The sequence below is a fragment of the Hippocampus bargibanti genome, linkage group LG08, assembly GCF_051943395.1.
Source record: "Hippocampus bargibanti isolate YZ-2025 linkage group LG08, ASM5194339v1, whole genome shotgun sequence".
NCBI lineage: Eukaryota > Metazoa > Chordata > Actinopteri > Syngnathiformes > Syngnathidae > Hippocampus > Hippocampus bargibanti.
The window spans coordinates 16,879,935-16,903,545 of record NC_142741.1 but is presented as its reverse complement, the minus strand read 5'-3'; the positions used below and the strand labels follow the sequence as shown (position 1 = coordinate 16,903,545).

Below are 23,611 nucleotides of genomic sequence, written 5' to 3'. Positions count from 1 at the left end.
CCGAAGTACTTAAAATCTTCCACATTCTTTATCTCTTCTCCACTCCTGTAATTGGAGTGCTGCGACTCATCTTCATTCCTCTACTTTCCAGGGCATACATCCAACTCTCTAGTTTCTCCCCCACCTGTTCCCTGCTCTGCTACAGATCACAATGTCATCTTCAAACATCGTCGTCCAAGGAGATTCTTGTCTGACATTGTCTGTCAGCCTGTCCATCACCATTGCGAATAAGAAGTGGCTCAAAGCTGACCCCTAGTGGACTCCCACCTCCACCTTGAATTCCTCCGTCACACCGACAGCACACCTCACAACTGTCATAAAGTCCTTATACGTGTCTTGCACCGTTGTGACATACTTTTTGTCACTCCTGACTTCCTCATGCAATACCACAGCTCTTCTCTAGCTTTCTCCAGATCTACAAAGAAAGAATGCAATTCCACATAACATTTGTAGTAAATGTACCATATCATGACTGTTTCAAAATACTGCTAATTGGTGCAACATGGGGAATAAAGTCTCTGCTGGAGTAACAGTAATCACTGGACCTAATGTTCTTGAGTCTTTTAGTAGTGTATAATATTGGTGGTCCAGCCTGGCCCTTTTTCATGTTATTTTTGCGCTGCTGTCTGTGCGTATGTGACTTGATTGGAGATGTTTATCAATGACACTGTTATCGATTAGCAGCCAGTCCAGGGAGCAACCCACTTCTCACCAAATATCATGTTGCTTTCATCCATCTGAGGAGATGGCCATGTTGTCACTTGCTGTGGATTGATAATATTAAAGTGTCGAAGGGCTCAGGTAATGCACAATCATGGAAATAAACTGGTGGATTTTGATGCCACAAACACATAATTAATCATAATGCTGGGTTCAGATGAGTGGGGTTGAATTGTACACTTTGCAAATAAATGTTTTGACTTGACTTCTTTTTTGAAACAGTGTTCATTGCAATCACACTGGGCATCGCGACCAAAAACTGCAATATATGTGAAGGGAAGTAGGGCAGTAGAGAATAGGAGGCATGCATCATAGATGCAGCTGGCAGGTTGATCAAAAAAAAAACCTGAACCACAAACCTGAAGGAATTTTTTTATTATTCTTCTCCCTGAGTCACAAAAGCACATTCTTTCCACCATGAGGTATTTCCTCAAGGAAACACCTGCTTTGATCATTGGAATCCCTTGCCAACTGTGATGGGAATGCAATGAACGGCCATATAGTCTCATGTCTGGCATTTGGCGTGCAGAAAAAGGTCAGATTTAAAGGGGGTTACTGCAGTTTACTTTGTGAGGCGATGCGAAAGATGTCTGAGGCAGGCTGAGTGACATTTTCGATGTGATTTCCCTCCACAGCTCTTCTCTGACGATATGTGTCATCCCAATGAATTCTCACTTCACTGGTCACCAGCTGGTAGTACTACACTCACTTTGAAACAAAGCTGAAGGTCACTGACTAAGTTACCAATGGATTGGTTTAATATAATTAGCGCAATTGTGAGGAGTATTATCCTCTAATCTTCTTTGAAACAGTGAATTTGGTGGGAAAACTTGCACCTTGACCGTGACAACAAAAAATCGGCCTCTGATGTCTTAATGACAAAAAATACCTCTTTTGAATCAGTTTTGTCAGATAACTCTTTGCGCTCTTATCTAATATGTGAACAAGTGTTTGTGTTTGTGTTTGTTGACGTCAAAGAGCCGGGCTTGGATGGCCTCATTTTGATGATACAGTAAAGTCTCGTTATATCGATATCCAAGGGAGTCCGAAAAAATATCGATATAACCGGGACTATCGATATATCCGACCCTGTTTGCATGTAATTTTCTCCGTGCGTGCATAGAAATAGTATCGATATAACCGGGACTATCGATATATCCGATATCGATATAACGAGACTTTACTGTATATGCAAGAGTACTGAGGCATGTATTTGATCAGAGGTCATTTGGTATTCTGGCCAAGCCATCAACAGCCATCCTACTTCTGAAACCAGACACCAAAAAACGCGGGAATATGAGCAGTAAAGGTATTTTTGGTTGAAAATTGGCAGAATTCTGCCAAACAGCACTACGAAGACAGGTTAGTTGGATGGGTAGCAGGCTATGCCACCGCATAAATGCCATCTACATGAAGATGGAAAAAACATCTCTAAACAGAGAAGGTGAATTACAACACTACCTATGCCTCACATTCAATGTCTTTTTTTAATGGAACCCAAAAAGACGCAAATATTTTGTCCTGCCCCCCAAAAAACAACAATAACCAAAGACAGCATAGGAATCTCTGCCACAATTGGATGGAATAGAAAACTAATTGTTGGACACATTGAAATAAAATGACTGAGATTAATAAGAAGAGAACCCGTCTCTTTGGAAAGATAAGATATGCAAACATTGGCATGTTTTAGAAGACAATATGTGTGATTTCCATTGTATTCATAAACGATTGTGTGTCTCCATTTTTGCTTGCATCTTTGCTGACCTTCCACTTCTTTCATTGGCACATTTCTCTGTGGCAAAGAGGTCATCTTTAGAATCCTTAGAATGCTGTATATTTTTTCTCCCTTCTGTTTCTGTGATGTGCAGCAGGCTGCCCAGTGACCTTGTGTCACTGCACTCAAAATAACAACATTTAGTCCTCCACCACTCTCAGTCAGCACCGTGCATCTTCAGAGTTATCCATGAAAACAAAATTTTCTCTTGGCGACGTTTACCTGACGTGACTTTTCAGAAAGTGTGACAAATTTCTCACACACACGCACACATGCACACTTATTCTCTCTCTCACTCACTCACTCACTCACTCACTTACTCACTCACTCACTCACTCACTCACTCACTCACTCAGTGTCTCTCTATCTCTCTCTGGATCTGTTTGTTTCCCTCTCTCTCTCTCTGTCTCTCTTTCTGTCTGTCTGTCTGTCTGACTGTCTCTCTCTCGATGTATCTATCCCCCCCCCTCTCTCTCTCTCTCTCGCTCTCTCTTTCCCTTTCCAGGTGTGGATGGTTTGACAGGCAGATATAATCGATAAGGCACGGGTGTTATGACATCAGTGGTTGCCAGGACAACTGACTCCCTTGCACAGATGGTGTCACGCTTAATGGGTCTGGGGATATGTATGTGTGTGTGTGGTGTGTGTATTTGTGTGTGTGTGTTGTGTGTGTGTGTGTGTGTGTGTGTGTGTGTGTGTGTGTGTGTGTGTGTGTGTGTGTGGTGCAACCCTATATATAAGAAAATATAAGATAAGAAAACTGATTTGTCTCAGATAAATTCCCAATTTATAGCAGTAAAATCAGGGAATAGAGAAACAACAACACAAAAAGTACATAAATATAAAATATAAAAATAAACATGTTAAAAATGGGCTGAGCCCAGGTTTTCAGGAATATTGAAATAGCCTAAGAGCCTATTGTACTTTAATGCTCATTTATTGGGTACACTTGGTCAACTACTGAACCACTGAATGGCAAGTCCACGAATCACGTGGCATCAATTGTAGCACTTTCAGAATGCCCTTTAAAGGACAACCGATGTCACTTTTTTGTTTCGTAACTGACATCAGAAAAAACGTTTTATAGCATCTAAAATACACAAAACACCCAGTATGATATTTTTATTCAAATGCAAAACACCAATAAAAATGACTTAAAGTGTCCTAAATCTGCAAAAAATTGAGCTGCGAATTGGGCATTTTCAGAAAGTCCCGCTCCCAGTTCGTGACGTCACGCCAAGATGTCTTTCATTGCTGGAGAATTAAAACAATGGCTTCAGATTCGGAGAATATGCTTTCTTGTTACACATCCAGTTATGAATATGATTCAAATAGTTCTGAAGAGGAAAGCATACATGTTTGCAATTGATCAAATAATTCATTCCGTGCCATTTTGAGGCAACATTGGGGCGAAATGGATCACCAAAAAGGAGGCAGAAAATGGGAACCTCTTGTAGACATAACAGTGTATTGCGTTTCCACAGGCTAATAAATTTCTTATATGGAGCCTGGTCGCTCTCTTCTGGCTCTTTTTTGTGCAACATGACGTTTTCAGACAAAAAAAGCACAACAAAATGCATTGACGTGATGGAAGGACTTCTACAATGTGTCCTTTTTTCGGTCAGGGGCATCACGTACAGAGTAGTCACCAACTCAAAAACAAGACTTCCGGAATATTCAGCGTAAGTCTTAAAACGTAAAATATAGCTATATGTGGTGGAATATTTGTAAAATACGCTTATTAGAAGTCATTTGAAGCCATTTTACAAATTATGGACACAACTTGTCCGGAGACGTCAGTTGTCCTTTAAAGGACAACCGCCATCACTTTTTTGTTTCCTAACTGACATCAGAAAAACATTTTATAGCATCTAAAATACCCAGTATGATATTTTTATTCAAATGCAAAACACCAATAAAAATGCCTTAAAGTGTCCAAAATCTGCAAAAAAATTGAGCTGCGAATTGGGCATTTTCAGAACGTGCCGCCCCCAGTTTGTGACGTCACGCCAGTACGTCTTGCATTGCTGGTGAATTAAAACAATGGCTTCAGATTCGGAGAATATGCTTTCTTGTTACACATCAAGTTATGAATATGATTCAAATAGTTCTGAAGAGGAAAGCATACGTGTTTGCAATTGATTAAATAATTTATTCCATGCCATTTTGAGGCAACATTTGGGGGAAATGTATCACCCAAAAAGAGACAGAAAATGGCCACCGACCTCCTGGGAGGAATGAATCAGCCCGTTTCCACAGGCTGATAAATTCCTTATATGGAGCGTGGAAGCTCTCTTCTGGCTCTTTCTGGTGCAATACGATGTTTTCAGACCAAATAAGCATTGATGTGATGGCTTTGATGCTGTGACGTGGATCATTGTATGCCCTCGATTGATATTTCCGAGATTAGAAATCGAGAAAACAAAAAACTTGCAGGATGCCCAGCAGGACATAATTTCTAATCAACAGAAAGGTAGAGTGTTTTAAAATTATTTCTTTTAAAGTGGAGAAATCATTTTTGACACATGAATTATAATGATGCAATCGCATATGATAAATATTAGGGTGGGTAACTTCCATCCATTTTTTATAACGCTTGTCCCTGGGCTGGTTGCCAGTTAATAGGAGAATGGTTTACTTGTTTGTGTTCATTTATTGACCATTTATGCACTTAAAGTCATGATTAATTTGGTGTGCTTTGTTGGTGATCTCAATACACCGCTTGCTAAAAGATCAATAAATAACATGTTGACTTTGTCCTCCTCACGTGTGGGATTGGTCACCTTGAAAAGAATGCACAACCTGATGTTTTTTTTGGGTGTCACCACTCATTTTATCCTTATAAAAACTGTCATCTTTCGGTGTTCTTTGCAACTCAGTTACGTACACAATTGTTAAGTGCAAACACATGCTTTTTCTATAAATGCTACCAACACTTTCGTCACAAAAGAGATCTCAATGGGAATACACCATCTTCTGTCTGTTTCTCTTTTGTAGGTCAGTGCCAGTGTGGACAATGTACTTGTCACCCACCTGGGGACAGTCGAGTTCATGGCAAGAACTGTGAGTGTGACGACCGACAGTGTGAAGACCTCTCAGGGGAGGTGTGCGGGGGTGAGTGCACATTCAAAATTTCAAAAACACTTTTATCAAGTTGCGCAGAGAAACAACAAGAATGGAGGGTGGCTTGGCTTGATTCTATTAACAAAGAATGTTTGGTACGCTTTTGGTCACACTCAACCATTTACTTGTTCTTTTGTCACATACACTGAACTGTCAATCAAAGCAGCTTATAAGATGCATAGCAAGTATGTGTGGCACTATGCTCTATGCAAGGCAGGGCAGAAATGAATTGAACCAACACTCTTCCGTCGCTCAAACTCAGTGATTCTATCTCCGTGCCTTGACTTATTGAGGTAGCCATAGCCATGTATAGCTACTGCTGCAAAGTGAGACAGGTCTCTGCTTTTAATTCCAGAAATCACATGCTGATGTTACCTGTGACATTTTGATGTTTGTTAGGTTGTATTTTCACTCAGCTTGCTCATTGGAAACAATATAATTGCCAATTCGTTTGTCAATGTGCATAATCAGCACGGCAGCCAATCAGAAGCCTGTTTCGTGCTTCGGACAATACCGTGACTGTAAAGCAGGGGTCAGGAACCTTTTTGACGAAGAGAGCCATAAAAGTAAAATATTTAGAAATGTTTTTCAGCGAGAGCCACACGCACGCGCGCGCGCACATACAGACGCTCGCGTGCGCGCGCGCACATACGAACGCTCGCGTGCGCGCGCACACACACACACGCGGCCACTTTTCAACAAAATATCAGAATGTATTATTTAAAATAACTTTGTGATAGTACTCACCGTTAACATGGATGGTTTTCCGTTCCTCGTGTTTGGTAAAAATCCAGGAAAACGATCGGAATGAAATTCAATTTGCCGGTCCAGAGGCGAAGTTACTTCTCGCTAGCCTGCACACGGCTCATAAGCTTCCACACTTGCTATCTGCAATCTACTTCTCGCAGAAGTATGTCGATGCTAACGTTAACATGGGGCTTGTTAAAATGTCACTGACATTCGACTGTTTCATCGATGGTATTGTTTCGTTGCAAATTAGAATCAGAACATTTTCTCTCCTCCAATGCTCCGGTGCATTCACGCTGAAGTGCACAAGTTGGGCTCATTTAAAGGGGCGTTTACCTGTTTCAACATGACGGCCACTATCATCCAATCAACATGGCGCTTTCGGCAATTCTAGGTCAGTGTCATCCAATCAAAATTGCACTTTCCGCCAACTGCAGCCCCAACGGGAAATGAACGACGAAAAAAACGACAATTTGTATTATAATATGTAATATTTATCGGCGAGCCATATGCAATCATCAAAAGAGCCATATATGGCTCGCGAGCCATAGGTTCCCGACCCCTGCTGTAAAGTGTACTTGAAAGTTTTGAAAGGGGCTTAGAAAGAGCAGTCCACGTGGCTTGTAGCGGTGTGCTTGTAGCTTTTGCTTTACAAATGTTTGATTTTAAAAAAAAGTATTTTTTTTCTCTTGAAGAAGTTGTCGGCCACCCGGGCGGTGACGTTTTGAACGTTGTACGCCCGACGAAAAAGTTGTACGCCCCGGGCCTCCGGGCAGACGTTATTTCAAACACTGATGTAAGTGTTTTAAAAGCAATGAAGGAAGGAGGGAAACATCACCAATAAGGCAAAATTCTCATACTCTGAAAATCTGATATGAGGGAATCTGCCCACGGACTAGACTAGGACAAGTAGTGATATTTTTGCAGACACACAAGTCGGTGCACTTAAAACGTTGCTTGACCACAGCCGACTTGACTTGCTACGATTCTAAATGATATAGCGCAATTGAATGTACTGGAGTCCATGCAAGAGCTTGAAGTGTACAAAGTATATTTAAGTCCTGTAACTACAAGTGGTCCTCCAGGGTTGGTCATTGAGATCACAGTTCGTCGCTGTGTAGTGAACAGGTTTAAACATGTCAACACATCCCAATTTGTTTACATGCCAACCGGAAGTTAAGTTATGATCGCTTACTCAGCGACTAGTGAATTCAATGCTTCACCTGATCGTCTGAATTGAGATATGTTTAATAATATCTGAAATCATACTAAGTTTGTGTTCTTGTCCAATGTTCATCACACTTTTTTACATTCTCATCACAAGTTCCTTGTGCAACAATTAACTCAGTGTGCTGTCTGATCGTAGGTCTAATGTATTGAAATAGTAGCAAAATCTGCAGTCATCCTTTCCTTTCATCACTTTGCTGCGGTGAAATGTAAATTTCTCCACTGCGAGACTAATGAAGGCAAATCCTTCCATTCATTCATCCATCCAAATTGTCAATTCTATTCGCTGAATGTTGTGGAAACAAACATGTTCTTTTTTCCTGGCCCTGCCTCATGTTATTCCTTCCTGTCGTCTGTCATCAGGTCATGGTTACTGCTCGTGTGGACGGTGCATTTGTGAGGAGGGTTGGTTTGGCAAGCAGTGCCGCTATACCAGGTCATGTGACATAAGTGACACACAGAGCAAGGAGCAGTGCGAGACCGCCGATGGAGTCCTCTGCAGTGGCAAAGGTAACATATCGGTAGTTGAATGTTCATAATAACTCAACTCAACTCTATTTATAGAGCAATAATAAAAGGCGGCCCGGTTGTCAGGTGGTTAGCACGTCGACTTCACAGTGCAGATTCCAGCTCCGACCTGCCTGAGTGGAGTTTTAAGCATCCGCGCTCACACTCACCTCAAAGGACAATTTGGTGTTCAATCAACATCCCATGCATTTTCTTGGGAATGTGGGAGAAAACCGGAGGACCGGGAGAAAAACCCTAAAGCCTCGCTCGTGTATTTTGCCATGTTGCAGGGTCCTGTCACTGTGGCCAGTGTATCTGTTCCACCAAGGACTGGTGGGTGTCTGGAGAATACTGCGAGTGTGATGACAGAGAGTGTGACAAACATGATGACCTTGTCTGCACAGGTACACGAGCTGAACTTGAATGCCCAAGTATTTTATTCAAAAGGTTCTGTACTGTGTGTACTTTGGAACTTTCTGACAGAATGGTACCTACTGAGCTTAGCACAGTCAATTTTCAATTTTCCTTTGGCAAAAGAAGATGCTACAAATTCATATTTTGGGTACTTTTCTCGTAAGCCAAGACCATATGGGGCGGTTAACCAGAGCACGTCAAAAACTGTCAATGAAATATCGTATGCTTAAAAAAAAGTAAACACTCAAACAGCACAATGTAATCTGCATGATATTTTTTTCGCAGTTTCTTTTACAAAAGGAATTATCACCCTTATATTTGGTTTCTTCCCCGTGAGACTTGTGACTGCCCAAGTGATGCTCCCCGAGAGTCATGTTGTGAGAAGAGATATCTTGTTTAAAATATCCTCATCATTCACAACGTGTCTATTCTCCACCATTGCAGGGAATGGACTGTGTAACTGCGGCACCTGTGAGTGCTGGGACGGCTGGACCGGGAACGCGTGCGAAATCTGGGTGGGGGCGGAGTACTGAGACCCTCAAGGACAACAACAAAGAATAAAAGCTCGGAGAAGCAAAACATGGACTTGGTTGTATTTCCTGTATTGTAGTGGCTCCAAGCTATTTTTTGGTCAAGTTAATGTCACTTTTTTTAATCACACTTTTTCCGCTGATATGCAAAATTGGACGCAAGTTGACAAATTAACATGAATGAGGCAAAGAAATTGAGGCATGAGGAATGAGGCAAAGAAATTATTGTTTGAGCATTTTTATATTTTTTCTTGTTTTTTTTTTTTTTTAATAAAACATTAAATGTGCCGCATGAAACGACACTGCATGAAAAACAATGCGAAGATCTTAGACATACATACGTGGTTACAAATTTGGTTTATAACATGACAAAACTCCAAATGGGCAAACTTGCAATGGTATATAGTATTACATATTTGTTTTAAAAAAAAAAAATCATCTCAATCGTGACTATTTCTTTATTCTTCCGCCCGTCGCCCCAAAAAACAAAAAAGACTCACACTTGTGTATGGATATTCCTCACTAGATGAGTGCGGAGAAAATTGAGAGGACATACAGTCCATACTTTATATGTGCAAAAGAATTTTGACATATGGCTATTAAACTGGAAATGAAAATAGAACTTCATATCGAGTGCATACCCTTGTGAATCTCTTTTTGAATCTTTGAAAGTGTACACTCAGGTGAGAATCTTCGTCCAACCTTTACAATTTTGATGGGATTTAGCTCATGACCCAATGAGGCAGGGTCATTACAAAATTGTTAACGTTTTTTTTCTTTCCCAAAACCAATCACAAAACTTTAAGCCACTTTTTTTTTCATGAACAAATGAGTATGAGGTCACATTGAAAAAGAAGGAAAAGGTTTTCAATGTTGAGGAATATTTTTTGAAATAAGATCTGCAGGAATAAAAGGAGATATTTATTGACTTAATGAATATTGAAGGTGTTTGGTCCGCTTTAATTTGGTACTGCTTTTCTTCTTTTTAGTGTGTGTCTAATACTCCTTTATGATCCCAGCAACAAATTTGTTACCTCTACCAGATTCAAAAATATACTGCAGTCTATTGAACATTACATAGTAAATTTACAGCACTCTCTCACTTAAATATGTGTTGTATATGCAATTATACATCAGACAAACTGTACTGTGTCAAAAAACCCTATGCATATATGTTGTTTCTTAAAAAAATGCAGCGATACATACCAACAGTTGGTGATAGACATATCATACGATACATGGATACATGCTGTTCGTCGACACATTTCTCCATATTGCCAAAGAAAAGAAAAAAAAGATTGATACGAAAGAAGTACATGCACCAGACAGAATTAAGGGAGTTGACCCGTATTAGAAAAATGGCAGAAATTAAATTTGCTGAGTGGATCAAAACATATTTTAACATTGTAAACACTTACAAACTTGAGGTTGGCATTTGAATTACCACTGATGTTGAAATGAAGGCAACTGGACTTTCAAATTTCAATGGAAGTCCAGAACAGCAACCAAGCAGAAGTAATTTGTTGTTTCAAAGTTGAATGGAAGGCAACTAACTTAATCTTGGTTGATTGAAAGTTGTCAAAGTCTATTTCCACTGCAGCTTCCTTGATAGTTAAATAAAAGGGAATGAAGTGAGAAGAAACATGGTTTCCTTCAAAATTGAATGAAAGAATACCATTACAGTATTCTTTCTTGAAATAAAATGTCTTCAAAGGTGGGAAACAGAAGGTTTGTCCAGTTGCCTTTCTGAAGGAGTCCAGTTCAACAAGAAAAATGGCTAGTTGTCTTTAAAGTGTAGGAGACGGCAACTATATATTTTTTAATATCCAATTACATTTTCTTCTATTTGTGGATTGCAATGTCCTGGATGACCAACAATTTACACAGACACACACGTCCCAAACACAATAACAATTTACTTTTCAGCTCTTGCATCTATTCATACGAGCAAATAAAAACTTCAATTGTATTTTATTCGGATGACAAAAAAAGACATTTCTTAACCTATATGAATAACGAACAAGTCAGAAAGGACGATAAACGCAAGTCAAATGTCAAGGATTGGTCATCATCTGCTAACAGTCATGACAAGAGTAACAAGGAGAAAGTGCCAAAGAGCTTGTGAAGGTGCCGTAGCCAGCAACATGCCCATGTTAAGCCCTACACTACAGTGCGTATATCCCGACACCTCTGAAAGTACATGCACGTTACTAATTGAAGATAGACAAACCTCTGCAAAAATGACATCGTTAAGACCTTTCAAAGGAGTCGTGGAGCAGGGCGGCCGTCACACAAAGATCTCGTAAGGGTTTCCATAATGAAAAGCTATCACAGTGAAAGCGCCGATGACTTGAGAGGATTTCCAAGGAATCTTCTGAGTCGAAATGGGGTTGGAGGGAAGCCTTTGGTCATTTAAGAGTGAGCAGCGTGATTCTCGTTATGTTGTCGATGCTACGCCTCCGATAAATGGTTGAGTAGGTGGTTGGGTGGGCGAGGCACCTTTAGCCCAGTGGGGACTGGGAACCGCTTTTTGCATGCCGGGAAAAAAAGTTTGAAAACAGGCACATGATAGGCCAGAATAATCATTACTGGACTCTGCATGCTGAGCTCGGACATGATTCCTCTTGAATAATAACCTACTTCTTAAAAACGTCTTTTGAGAAAATTTTACAATACACATGATGTGGTTCCTGCAAGAGAAACAGAACTCAAGATCAACCTTGCCCATGCGGCCAGTAAATGTTGAAAATGTTGTGGCTGCTGCCACGGAAGGGCTGCCTTCCAATGTCGTACAGATTATGTTGGCCAAATGTATTGACTCCAAGAAGTTCAAGAAGTTGGCAACTGAGGTCCACAGACAGAGATACTCCGATAGCCTATGCTCGGAAATAAACTTCAAGAAAAATAGATTTCCCAAAGAAGTTAAAATGGAGCTTGATTTGACGTATGATATGGAGACACCATTCCCATACAGTATTTCTGCCGCCCACATCCTTTATTTATGTATTTATTTTATTTTATTTTTTTTACAAATGTCTTCGCGGAGAGCCTCATTGCACTGATTTTGCGGTGGTGGTTTTTAGGACTCCATCACCAATTGCAGGTGCAATCAAAAAAAAAAAATTAATATCCCATCATTTTCATGTGTCTGAATGGGTGTGCTTTTTGTGTCTTTTTGGGGCAAAAGGTGGAAATTGTGTGAGTGGTTCTATAAAAGAGAAGAGAGAAAGGGGAAAATAGTCATTAAAAAATAAAGGACAGTCGTCCACATATTTATTCTAGCTATACAGCCGCTATCCTAGAACATAGCTGGTGAACCTTGGTATAGAAAATAGGTCTGCAGGTGCACAGACTTCCTCTGTAGTGGAGCATCAAAGAAGGGAACTTTTTTTCAATGTAATTTCTTTTTTTTTGTTTTTTTAAAGCTTTTTTGTGTATGAACCCTCAGCAATCAAAGTGGCTGTAAAACATATATTCACACCACAACCTCACAGTTCCAGAGGAATTATTAAAGGCATTCCAGTATCAGAAAGGTCCGTTGTTGTCCTCCTATACTGAGGAAATCCTCCACTACCCTCCCCAAGCCCCAACCTCAGTATCCCTCCACCAGACAGCTGGAATAAAGGGTGAGGACAAGGTAGAGAAAAACATGGAGGAGAGAGAGAAGAAAGGTTCGCCTGGATCCACTGAGGAAAGACGCTCCAGCAAGGGGGAAAAGACCCTGCGCCATCACCCCGACACACAGCAAGCAGTCAGGGTGGGGGTTGTGGGCGTGGCTATGAGGCGGGTTTATCAGGCTTGCTTACTGGTTTACCTCCGTTCATCACCACTGGCTCACTTGTGCTTTTACTGGCCGGGACCGCCACTTTGGGTACCGTCTCTCCAACGTCATGCAGGGATGGCTCTCGATACATGGCAACTGTGAAGAGATTTGGTCATTTGTAAGACAAATTTAAAAGCCAAACAAGTTGTTCGTCAAAATGTCCTCATCTGAACATCCCGTGAAACAGTGGATGTTGGGGATCTCTGACAATAAAATGAACAATAAAAAAATAAAAATAAATAAAATACCTTTATGAGTCATAATTTAAGTAACCTCCCTTGCCCACAAGGATTTAACTGGCTGCTAGCAGGACAAGGATTCCAGCTGTTTCACAATACAGGCCACTTGGTGCCATTGGCCAACTTTTGCTGGCCAGAGTACACATTACCGATTACAGAAAATGATGTTTGCCATAATGTTATCGGCCAAACGAACAACCTCCTGTCCCAAATCCCATCTCCATTTCTGTTAAGGGTTACAACTGAGGTGCTTTTGGTTTTTTTTAAACACAGATTGCCTGTATTAAATGTAATATGTAGGCTACTTCATGTTTTACCTTTACCTTCTAATGGCTTGGGCAGGAAGTGAGCAGCTGGTTTGGTTTTCTTCACTCTGTTCCCCTTCATGGCTTGACCCTCCTTATTGAGACCGAGGAACCAGGCTCGACCTGACTCCTGTTGTCGGTACAACATGGACGAGTAGATGACATAGTAGTTCTCGAAAACGGACTCTTTAAATTTGCACTCTGCTGTGAAGAGTTCCTGCAAAGATAAACCACACACAAAACTTTTTTTGTACAATAATGATGAATAATCATGACAACCATGCAGGGAATGATTGATTCATCCATTCATTTTCCATTCGGCTCATCCTCACAAGGGTCGCAAGGGTGCTTTAGCCTATCCTTGTTTTTGGGCAGTAGGCGGGTGCTACCTTGAACCAGTTTCCAACCAATCCCATGGCATACAGAGATGAACAACCATCTATGCTCACACTCACACCTAGGGACAATTTTGAGCATCCAATCAGCCTGCCATACATGTTTTTGGAATGGGGAAGGGAACCAGAGTACTCAGAGAAAACCCAGGTAGGCCTGAGGAGAACATGCAAGCTCCACACAGGATGGCCAGAGCTGGGATTGAACCCACAATCTCTCCACTTTGACCCAACCACTGTACTACTAGGCCCCAGACAGACGGATGTATTTTTGGCCTTCCAATGTGATCATCTGGTTTACTGCATTTTACACTCAGAATGTAAAGTAAAGCGAAACATTACAGGTTAAATGAATGCATGCCTGTTGTGAGGGGAAAATGTATCATTTGTGTATGTTTACGATATGCCACTAATAAAGAAATAACCTGGAATAGGCTAGAGCTTGTTCGCAATCTTAAAAAAATGCTGGATACTGTTTGGTAAAGTAAATCACAATTTTGCTTGAACCTTGATGTTTCTTTGGAATTTAATCCACAAAAGATTTTTTTTTCTTCGCAACGTGTGAGCATTGCCTCATGGGCCATTGTGCAAATGATGATCGAGGTAACTGAGACACTACTGCGTCCTCTGTCCACGCCTCGACGTGGCAAAGACAAATGAATCCGAAAGGCCCCACATCTCTTCTTTGCTGTCGGCCATTCATCTCCCAGCAGAAGGGTAATAAAAGTGCTTCCACATTGTCTAGCTAAAAATAAAGGGCTGTATTGCTGTGTGGTAATCAAGACAGTTTGGGCATATATGCTATGTTAAAGTCACACTGTCAAACTACGGTACTTATATTTTCACAGAAAAGACGATGAATTCAAAATATTGTCAGGACACAGAAGAGATGATCATGACTGCACTGTTGAGGCAGTTTCTTTTTTTTCCCGCTGAATTATTGAAAAGGTTATCACTACTTGTTCTGCCCTTTTACAAAAAGTACCTCCGGTGAAATCCTCAAAATTTGCAAGGTAGCAAAATTAACAGCGTGAGAGTCGAAGAGTAATTGATGCAATCCGAAAACTTACTGATTGACTATTCATTATATTACATGGTAGTAGCATGAAGCAAGCAAAGCAAATAATAATTTATGTGGAGACATAATAACCACAAGAAAGTATGACATAATATTAGTGGTGTTAAGTTCCATACACATATGCAAACATGCATACACATTTTGGTGTTCGTTTGGTGTAAAAGAGAGGCCATTTCACTGGACTGTGTGTCTCCTGAAAGCAGCGAGCAGCACTCAACCTCACTGCACAAGCATCAAATGAGGACAAAAGAGGATTCCCCCCGGACACTCACTCATCCCTCCGAGGAAATGAGGTGGCATGACCACAGTGTAAGACTGAATGATTGAAGCAGACTGCACAAAGAAAAAAAGCAGCACGTGTAGCCACGGTGCAGCCAAGACAGGTTTGCGTTGAACATTGACTCTTGTTGAAATGAACTTGAGGAATTGAGGCTTGTAGATCCAGTCACTGGAATTGTGATGTAAGATCAGGGCATGAGTATATCTGTCAAGTTACTTTATTCATCTTTTTATACCTGGGTATTGTTTATTGTGGTGGATTAGTGTGGTGCAGATTTACGGGAATATTCTGGTCGAATTGACAGTGACATTTTGGCATTAAGTTTGCATGGGGTTGTGGTCTTGTCAAAACAGATTTTCAACCTTTTGGTGGAATAATCTTTATGACTGTCATTTATTTTAGACCACTGCTGCTTGTTCTGGTCAGATATACTATCTTAAAAATATAAAACAGAGTGCAAGGGACGTTTTCAAAACTGTTTTGGTTGACATCTCTGTAGCAAACGTGTGTGTAAATTCTTTTGCTATGAACTAATTTGGGGAAATGATTTGGTCTACTCCGTTTTAAACCCCTACAGATAAGGTTTATGTAACTGCGTAGATGATTCATGTACTGTAGGTTGTGGCCAGACAGTGTTTTTTAGCGGTTTGCGTTGTTGGGGATGGACTTGTGAGGTAAAAACATAATTTAAGGGATGTTCCATTTGTGTCAATGCACACTGACATCATCTTACTCTTGGACTCTAGTGGAAAGTAAAGGTACATCAGAGGCTTCACAGTGCCTACTTTCAGGGCAGTACATTTTTTTCTTGTATATACTAATCCCATGGATGAAAGACGACGTAAATCTCAATAACCTGCTGGTCTATAGTGTGAATAGACGTCTTTTCACATTCACTCGCACAAGCTGTTGTGCCGACTCACTCGCTGCATGGGGGAGGGGGGGTCACTTTACATTTTGGAGAATAAAATGTCATGCGTTTAAGCCTTTCTAAATCTCTCGCATACTTATTGATTTTGTGCATTTCCTGGGGGAAGAACTTTTATAAAATGTTCCTTTCAATTCTACCATGGAAATGGAGGAAAAAAGAAGATACGCCTGTGGAGATGAGTGGTTGTGGGGGGCGGGGGGTTGTGAAAGAAAATGACCGCTCTTACGCATTACGCATCGGCGGGCAAGTGGAGAACTGCGGGCTTTTCTGTCACTGTAAAAGAATCCCCATCCTTCACACACACACCCACAATTCGATCCAAGTGAGTGGCTGAAAACAGCATGAACAAGACAGAAAAACAACGCAAAGCCGCTGAAAGGTTTGAGCTGTGGTTAATCAAAACAACTGTCGTAGAAGCTATATTCAATGTGATTACTTAACGTGTGTGTACTATACACACACACACACACACACACACACACACACACACACACACACACACACACACACACACACACACACACACACACACACACACATATATATATATATATATATATATATATATATACCACCACTGATATATATATATCAGTGGTGGTCAGTGCATTTCACACCTAGGCCTTCAGTGAAGTCCTGCTTAGTCCGACTTGAACAAATATCCCTCGTAATACCATAATTTATGACACAACGACTGGCGATATCATTTACAAAAGCACACACACGCAGTACTGGGCGTGGCATCACCTTGATCGTCTACAACACAGGCTATTTTCCGGAGCAATTACACATCAATAAATCTGCATCAGCAATTAGAACTTGTCACTATATGTGATACTGCAAACATTTAAAAATAAAAGGAAATTTAAAATCATTTGTCCACAAAGTTTTATGAAGTCCACCAAGAATATGCAATCTTTAACAAGATTTTCCGCTAAATTATAAAATGTCAGTTTAATATAAGAAAAACAACAAGACGTTCACAAAACGAACAATTTGTTGAAAATAAAAGTAAACAAATAGTTCTCATTTGTTCTTGAGAATAGGCTTACCTACATGCGACAGTGAGCTGTCCTCTCCTTCAGCCATTGTGGGTTAAAAAAGCGAGTAGATATACTTGGTTTTTCTGCTAAAGTTTCCGGGTTTCCGGGCTGAGGGCTGAGGTAAAGTGAGTATCAAATTACAGGACGCGTACGTCATGTTCAATGCGAGGCCCTCTAGCTGGCCTTACTGTGCCAACTCATGATCTAATTGGCTATCGCAACTGTATATCAACTACATGTGCCCGTTCATGTACAGCGCACAGACGCCCTCACTTTTGATTCTGAAGGCGTCGGTCAGATTTCATACAGCCTGGCGACACAAACTAGCTGAATTCTGATTGGATTAAAAACTCTGACCTAATACTACAACACTGAAAGGAGCATAACCAAATGGATATAATATAACATCAAGAAAACAGTATGTAGAATAATTATATATTTAGAAAAAAATACTTTTTTAATGAAATTGACTTTTATTATAATTATGATAATGGTGTCTGATTATGTTAGGCCAGCAGAGAAGGCCTTGCTGGGCCTGACGGCCCACCTCTGATATATATATATATATATATATATATATATATATATATATATATATATATATATATATATATATATATATATATATATATATATATATATATATATATATATATATATATATATATATATATATATATATATATATATACAATTTCCATTAACCTGCATTGTGGGAGGAAAACAAAGTGCCCCCCCCAAAAAAAAAAACACTGCCTTCTCATACTCAAAAATGTGCAAGCCAAAACTGACATGAAACAATGAGAATACACCCTTTTATTTGCACTATTATTTCCTTTTTACAAATTTGATAAAGCAGAATCATAAGCAATTAGGGTAATGTAGAAGCGTACACATGAAAAGACTCAATAGTGCGCTAATAGATCTGTTTGAAATTGCATTAAACACCGCTCGCTGAAAGCCATCTGTTAGCAACTGACACCAGACAGGCACACACACACACACACACACACACACACACACACACACACACACACACACACACACACACACACACACACGCACACACACACACACGCACACACACACACACACGCGCACACACACACACACAAAAACAAACACACACCTTTACACGAGAGGTGTCGGGTGAGAAGGTGCTATATTTGTGCGAATCTGAGAATTTGCATCTACGATCTGGGTATGCGGAAAAGGTTCTTCTCCTACCTACTTTGTTTTTCTCATTTGTAATCTGAAACATTTAATGAGAAGATGTCTACATCAGTTATTGCGAAAGTTGCCTCATCATTTTGCTTGCTCACTTTTCTTTTTTTTTCTTTTTTTTTTGTTTTTAAACCAGTGTGACCTTGATCGGACTAACAGGATCCTCCATGGAGAAAATGGTGGCACTTATTAAATTTCAAAACGGAATGTCCATCCGAGCTGGGAAGATAAATTAACCACACATTCATTAGTTCATCCAGACAATGAATGAGCTCCTTTTGTTCAGAGCAGCTTTTTTTTGTGCCAGGCTGTTCGGCCGCTTTGATAGTAGCCGGAAGCACTGAGCCCAGTGGGCCTTTCACACAAAAGAATATGATGCACAACCACGGGGAATTGACTATGCTTGTCATCTTTTTCCTCGAAAATATCACGGCGATATGTTCATTCACTTTGAAAGTGCGTCATCGCCCATGAAAGACCATGTGATTGAGTTCTGACACACTTGACCTGTTCTGGATTAAAGAACCAATTTTGGCCTTTGAAATTGTACCCTTTATTATGGGAGATTTTATTTGAATTTTGAAGGTTAACATCTGTGATATAAAAGGATTCTGTTATACTCTGCTGTTCAGGGTGCCAGCCAATTGCAGGGTCACTTAAAGGACAACCGACGTCTCCGGACAAGTTGTGTCCATGATTTGTAAAATGGCTTCAAATGACTTCTACTGAGCGTATTTTACAAAGATTCCACCGTATATAGCTATATTATACGTTTTAAGACTCGCGCTGAATATTCAGGAAGTCTTGATTTTGAGTTGTCGTGACGAGTCCGTTATTTTTTGTTTTGTGATGTTTTTTGTTGTACATATTTGGTCTGGGGACATCGTGTTGCACCCAAAAGCCACCAAAAGGCCAGAAGAGGGCGTCCAAGCGCCATGTAATGAATTTATCAGCCTGTGTAAACAGAGCTGGCCACAGGATGTCGCCATTTTGTGCCTCTTTTTTTGGGTGAGATATTTTCCCCCAACGTTGCCTCAAAATGGCACAAATAAATTATTTAATCGATTGCAAACATGTATGCTTTCCTCTTCAGAACTATTTGAATCATATTCATAACTGGATGTGTAACAAGAAAGCATATTCTCCGAATCTGAAGCCATTGTTTTGATTCACTAGCAATGCAAGATGTCTTGGCGTGACGTCACGAGGTGGGGGCGGGACTTTCTGAAAATGCCCAATTCGCAGCTCAATTTTTTTGCAGATTTTGGACACTTGAAGTCATTTTTATTGGTGTTTTGCATTTGACTAAAAATATCATACTGCGTGTTTTGGGTATTTTAGATGCTATAAAACGTTTTTATGGTGTCAGTTAAAAAACAAAAAAGTGACGTTGGTTGTCCTTTAAAAAAAGCAACATTCACACTCATGTTCACATGTATATAAATGTAACATATGCACTTACATAAAATTTCCAGTGTCTCCTTATTCCCACTTGTGTCCATCTTTTTTTTGCCCTTCATTGAAGAAATTGTTTTTTTTGGGGGGTCGGGGGCACTCAAGAGCGCTACCGTCAATGCCCACCAAGTGCCTCAAACTCGTCAACAGAATACTGTGATTCACGTTATCAAATGCTGGAGTTAAATCAAATAAAACCAGACACATGTAGTCTCCAGTATCATTTGCCAGGAGGATGTCATTAGAAACACATTACAGGGATGACTGTGCTGTGCATCATCTTGACTGGAAAACCTCCAATATGTTATGTTGATCCAAGAAAGATTTCAACTGCAAGTGCACCACTTTTTCCAGTATTTTTTAAATTATAAGCAGTTTGAAAATTGGACAAAAATTTGACATCATGATTCTTGACCAACTTCACTGGACAGGTGGTGGTTGCATTTAAATGCATCACCCAAGCTTTCACACCGGCATTAATATGACCTAAATTTTTCAGTGCACTACCTTCAAATAAATTTCATGAGCAGAAGCCTTTCTGAAGCTCTAAAGTAATAATGGCAAGTGAGACTGTACCTTCCTTACGGAGGAGGATGAAGAGGATCTAACAAGGTTGCAATTTCCCCACTAAAAGGGCCTGGTGGAGTGGGCAGCTTGATCACATCCTCCATTAACAGAAACAGAAAGAAGCAGCAGACGGATCAGCGAGGCGAGCGGCACGAAAGGAACACAACACTCCAACACCACTGATTCCTACTTCAAACATATCTGGAACTGTATAGTGCCACTTAGCAGTTTTTTTGACGACGATACTAGTGCAGCGTGTTCTACCGGAAACAAATTCCTTGTGTGTTCTACATACTTGGCAATAAAGATGATTCTGATTCTGATTCTGATTCTGATTCTGATTCTGATTCTGATCTGGTGCTTATCAGACAACATCTACAGTCTCCACAAGATGATGTGTGCAACTGCATTAAGAGTAGGTCTGGGGTAGGAAAAAGTTTTTCGTTCACTTCAATTTCAGTTTGAACACTAAGGAGGAATTTGAACTCACTTTTTTCAATATTAATCAAATATGTGGTTAATTTAGAGATATAATTGTATTAACATATATGTTTTTCTTTTATGTTGTTTTGTATGTACAAATATCTCCCATACTGAAATAGCTTTGGTTCATATTCCATTTTTAAAAAGTTCATGATTTAGAGACAAACACTTAAATTTCGGTGCAGTCAAATGTCAGAAAGACCTGGTGTCAGTCTCCCACAAACTCTGGGTGAAAGTTTGACTGGTTGCCTTTCAATCACCGGGCACATCGACCTTTTCAAGGGACACATTTAAAGGACAACCGACGTCTCCGGACAAGTTGTGTCCATAATTTGTAAAATGGCTTCAAATGACTTCTACTGAGTGGATTTTACAAAGATTACACCGCATATAGCTATATTTTACGTTTTAAGACTTGTGCTGAATATTCCGGAAGTCTTGTTTTTGAGTTGGTAACGGGTCCGTACGTGACGTCACTGAAGGAACACCCTTGACCGAAAAAAAGGACACATTGTAGAAGTCCTTCCATCACATCAATGCTTGTTTGGTCTGAAAACCTCGTGTTGCGCCAGAAGAAGGCGTCCAAGCTCCATATAAGGAATTTATCAGCCTGTGGAAACGCAATACACTGTCATGTGTACAAGAGGTTGCCATTTTCTTCTGCCTCTTTTTTGAGACATTTACCCCCAATGTTGCCTAAAAATGGCACGGAATAATTTTTTTACTCAATTGCAAACATGTATGCTTTCCTCTTCAGAACTATTTGAATCATATTCATAACTGGATGTGTAACAAGAAAGCATATTCTCCGAATCTGAAGCCATTGTTCTAATTCTCCAGCAATGCAAGATGTCTTGGCGTGATTTCATGTTCTGGGGGCGGGACTTTCTGAAAATGCCCAATTCGCAGATGATTTTTTTGCAGATTTTGGACACTTTTTTATTGGTGTTTAGCATTTGAATAAAAATATCATACTGCGTGTTTTGGGTATTTTAGATGCTATAAAACGTTTTTCTGATGTCAGTTAAAAAACAAAAAAGTGACGTCGGTTGCCCTTTAAGACTCACGCTGAATATTCCGGAAGTCTTGTTTTTGAGTTGGTGACGAGTCCTCACCCTACGTCACTGAACGAACGCCCCTCACCAAGAAAGGACATACCTTGCATCACCTCAATGCATTTTGCGGTACTTTGTTTGGTCTGAAAACTTGCTGATCCGTATTGATGGCGAAATTAGAAGGAAAACACCTAAATAACGCAATGGTGAATCGTTGCATGTTACACCGAGACAACTCTTTGCTATTCGTTGACAAAAATTCCAAGGTGAAGAATAAAATTATTTCCAACGGAGCTCTGCCGCCATCTTCTGCATTTTCTGTGACACGACACATCAGCCTTGATCCGTGAAAATGACCCTGAAGACCTTCTTTAATCGATTGCAAACTTTCCTCTTCAGAACTATTTGAATCATATTCATAAATGGATGTGTAACAAGAAAGCATATTCTCCAAATCTGAAGCCATTGTTTTGATTCTCGAGCAAGCCAAGACGTCTTGGGGTGACGTCACGAACTGGGGGCGGGAGTTTCTGTAAGTGTCCAATTCGCAGCTCAATTGTTTGCAAATTTTGGACGCTTTAAGTCATTTTTATTGGTGTTTTGCATTTCATTAAAAATATCAGCCTGCGTGTTTTGGGTATTTTAGATGCTATAAAACGTTTTTCTGATGTCAGTTAGGAAACAAAAAAGTGATGTCGGTTGTCCTTTAAAAACCTCTATCTTGCCGTCGTGTTTGATGCTGTTCTATAATTATCGATGCCGCCTGCTTTACTCTGAGGTATCGTAGACCGGACATGTGTGTGAAAAACGTATGCAAATTGATTCATCATAACTTTCAATCCTAAATTAAAAATGAAAGGTCATTGGGAATTTGGAGTCAAAAGAGATTAGATAACATAACAATGTGCACCTGTCTAAAACAATGCAGCATACTTGTGGTGCAGACACTTCTTTACAGTATTTTGTTTGAATAGATGGATGATGAATGTTCATGTCCCCAAGAGTTACTGTCAAATGGGCAACACCTCCAGCATAAACTCTGAGCCTCCCATGCTCATGCCAATACTGTGCGTCAACCGATGTAATTTTTCTTTCGAAAAGCATTAAGAAACTGAATTGCTCGCAAATTGGCTCACTTGAAAACTGATGTCCCACTTTATTTAATTGTGCTTGCCCTTTACCCCGTTATTTAAAGACAAATATTTCTCCCTTTCAAAGTGTCCTTCGATGCTTTGAAAAGTGCTTCAGAATAAGATATATCCCTTTCTTTCTTCAACACAATAACTCTTCCATCAGTCTGACAATTTTTAAAAAATACAATCATGGTTTGGAAAAACACTATGCATGAATGTGTCCAACTTTGAGAATTTAGAATTAAATTATTTCAATTTTGACTTCTTGTATGTCCCTCGGTGTAATTGTGAGCGTGAACGGTTGTTTGTCTATTTGTACACGGCAATCAGCTGACGAACAATTCAAGGTTACACTGTCTACTGCTCTGACAGCTGGAATAGGCTCCAGCATGCCCGAGACCCTTGTGATGACAAGCAGATGAGAAAATAGATTCATTAATTTTGTGTTCTGTTCACATTTTCTTTTGGACGTCAAAAACCAAGAAAGAAAAAAATCTTTGCAGTATGCTTGATTGATTTTTTTTAAATGTGCCACACACTGCTGTCAATGTCCTGACATAA

The 23,611-nt window shown here is 40.0% G+C and overlaps 2 protein-coding genes across 5 annotated transcripts in view; one reads left to right on the top strand and one right to left on the bottom strand.

The window, feature by feature from the left end:
* Positions 1-9,664, top strand: part of itgbl1 (integrin, beta-like 1) — a 47,657-nt gene extending 37,993 nt beyond the window's left edge. The window contains exons 8-11 of the mRNA XM_089002240.1: positions 5,492-5,608; positions 7,955-8,101; positions 8,389-8,502; positions 8,957-9,664. Of these exons, the coding sequence (XP_088858366.1) occupies positions 5,492-5,608; positions 7,955-8,101; positions 8,389-8,502; positions 8,957-9,045 (467 nt within the window). The 3' untranslated portion in view covers positions 9,046-9,664. The remainder of the gene's footprint in view (positions 1-5,491; positions 5,609-7,954; positions 8,102-8,388; positions 8,503-8,956) is intronic.
* fgf14 (fibroblast growth factor 14) overlaps positions 9,279-23,611 on the bottom strand; it is a 113,368-nt gene continuing 99,035 nt past the window's right edge. For 2 of the 4 annotated variants that reach the window (XM_089002244.1, XM_089002241.1), the window contains exons 4-6: positions 13,428-13,626; positions 12,857-12,961; positions 9,279-12,250 (exon numbers count right to left, since the gene is read on the bottom strand). In XM_089002244.1, coding sequence (XP_088858370.1) covers positions 12,183-12,250; positions 12,857-12,961; positions 13,428-13,626 — 372 coding nt within the window. In that variant the 3' untranslated portion in view covers positions 9,279-12,182. Of the gene's footprint in view, positions 12,962-13,427; positions 13,627-23,611 lie in introns of all 4 variants that reach the window. The other 2 variants (XM_089002242.1, XM_089002243.1) reach the window with 1 other exon arrangement.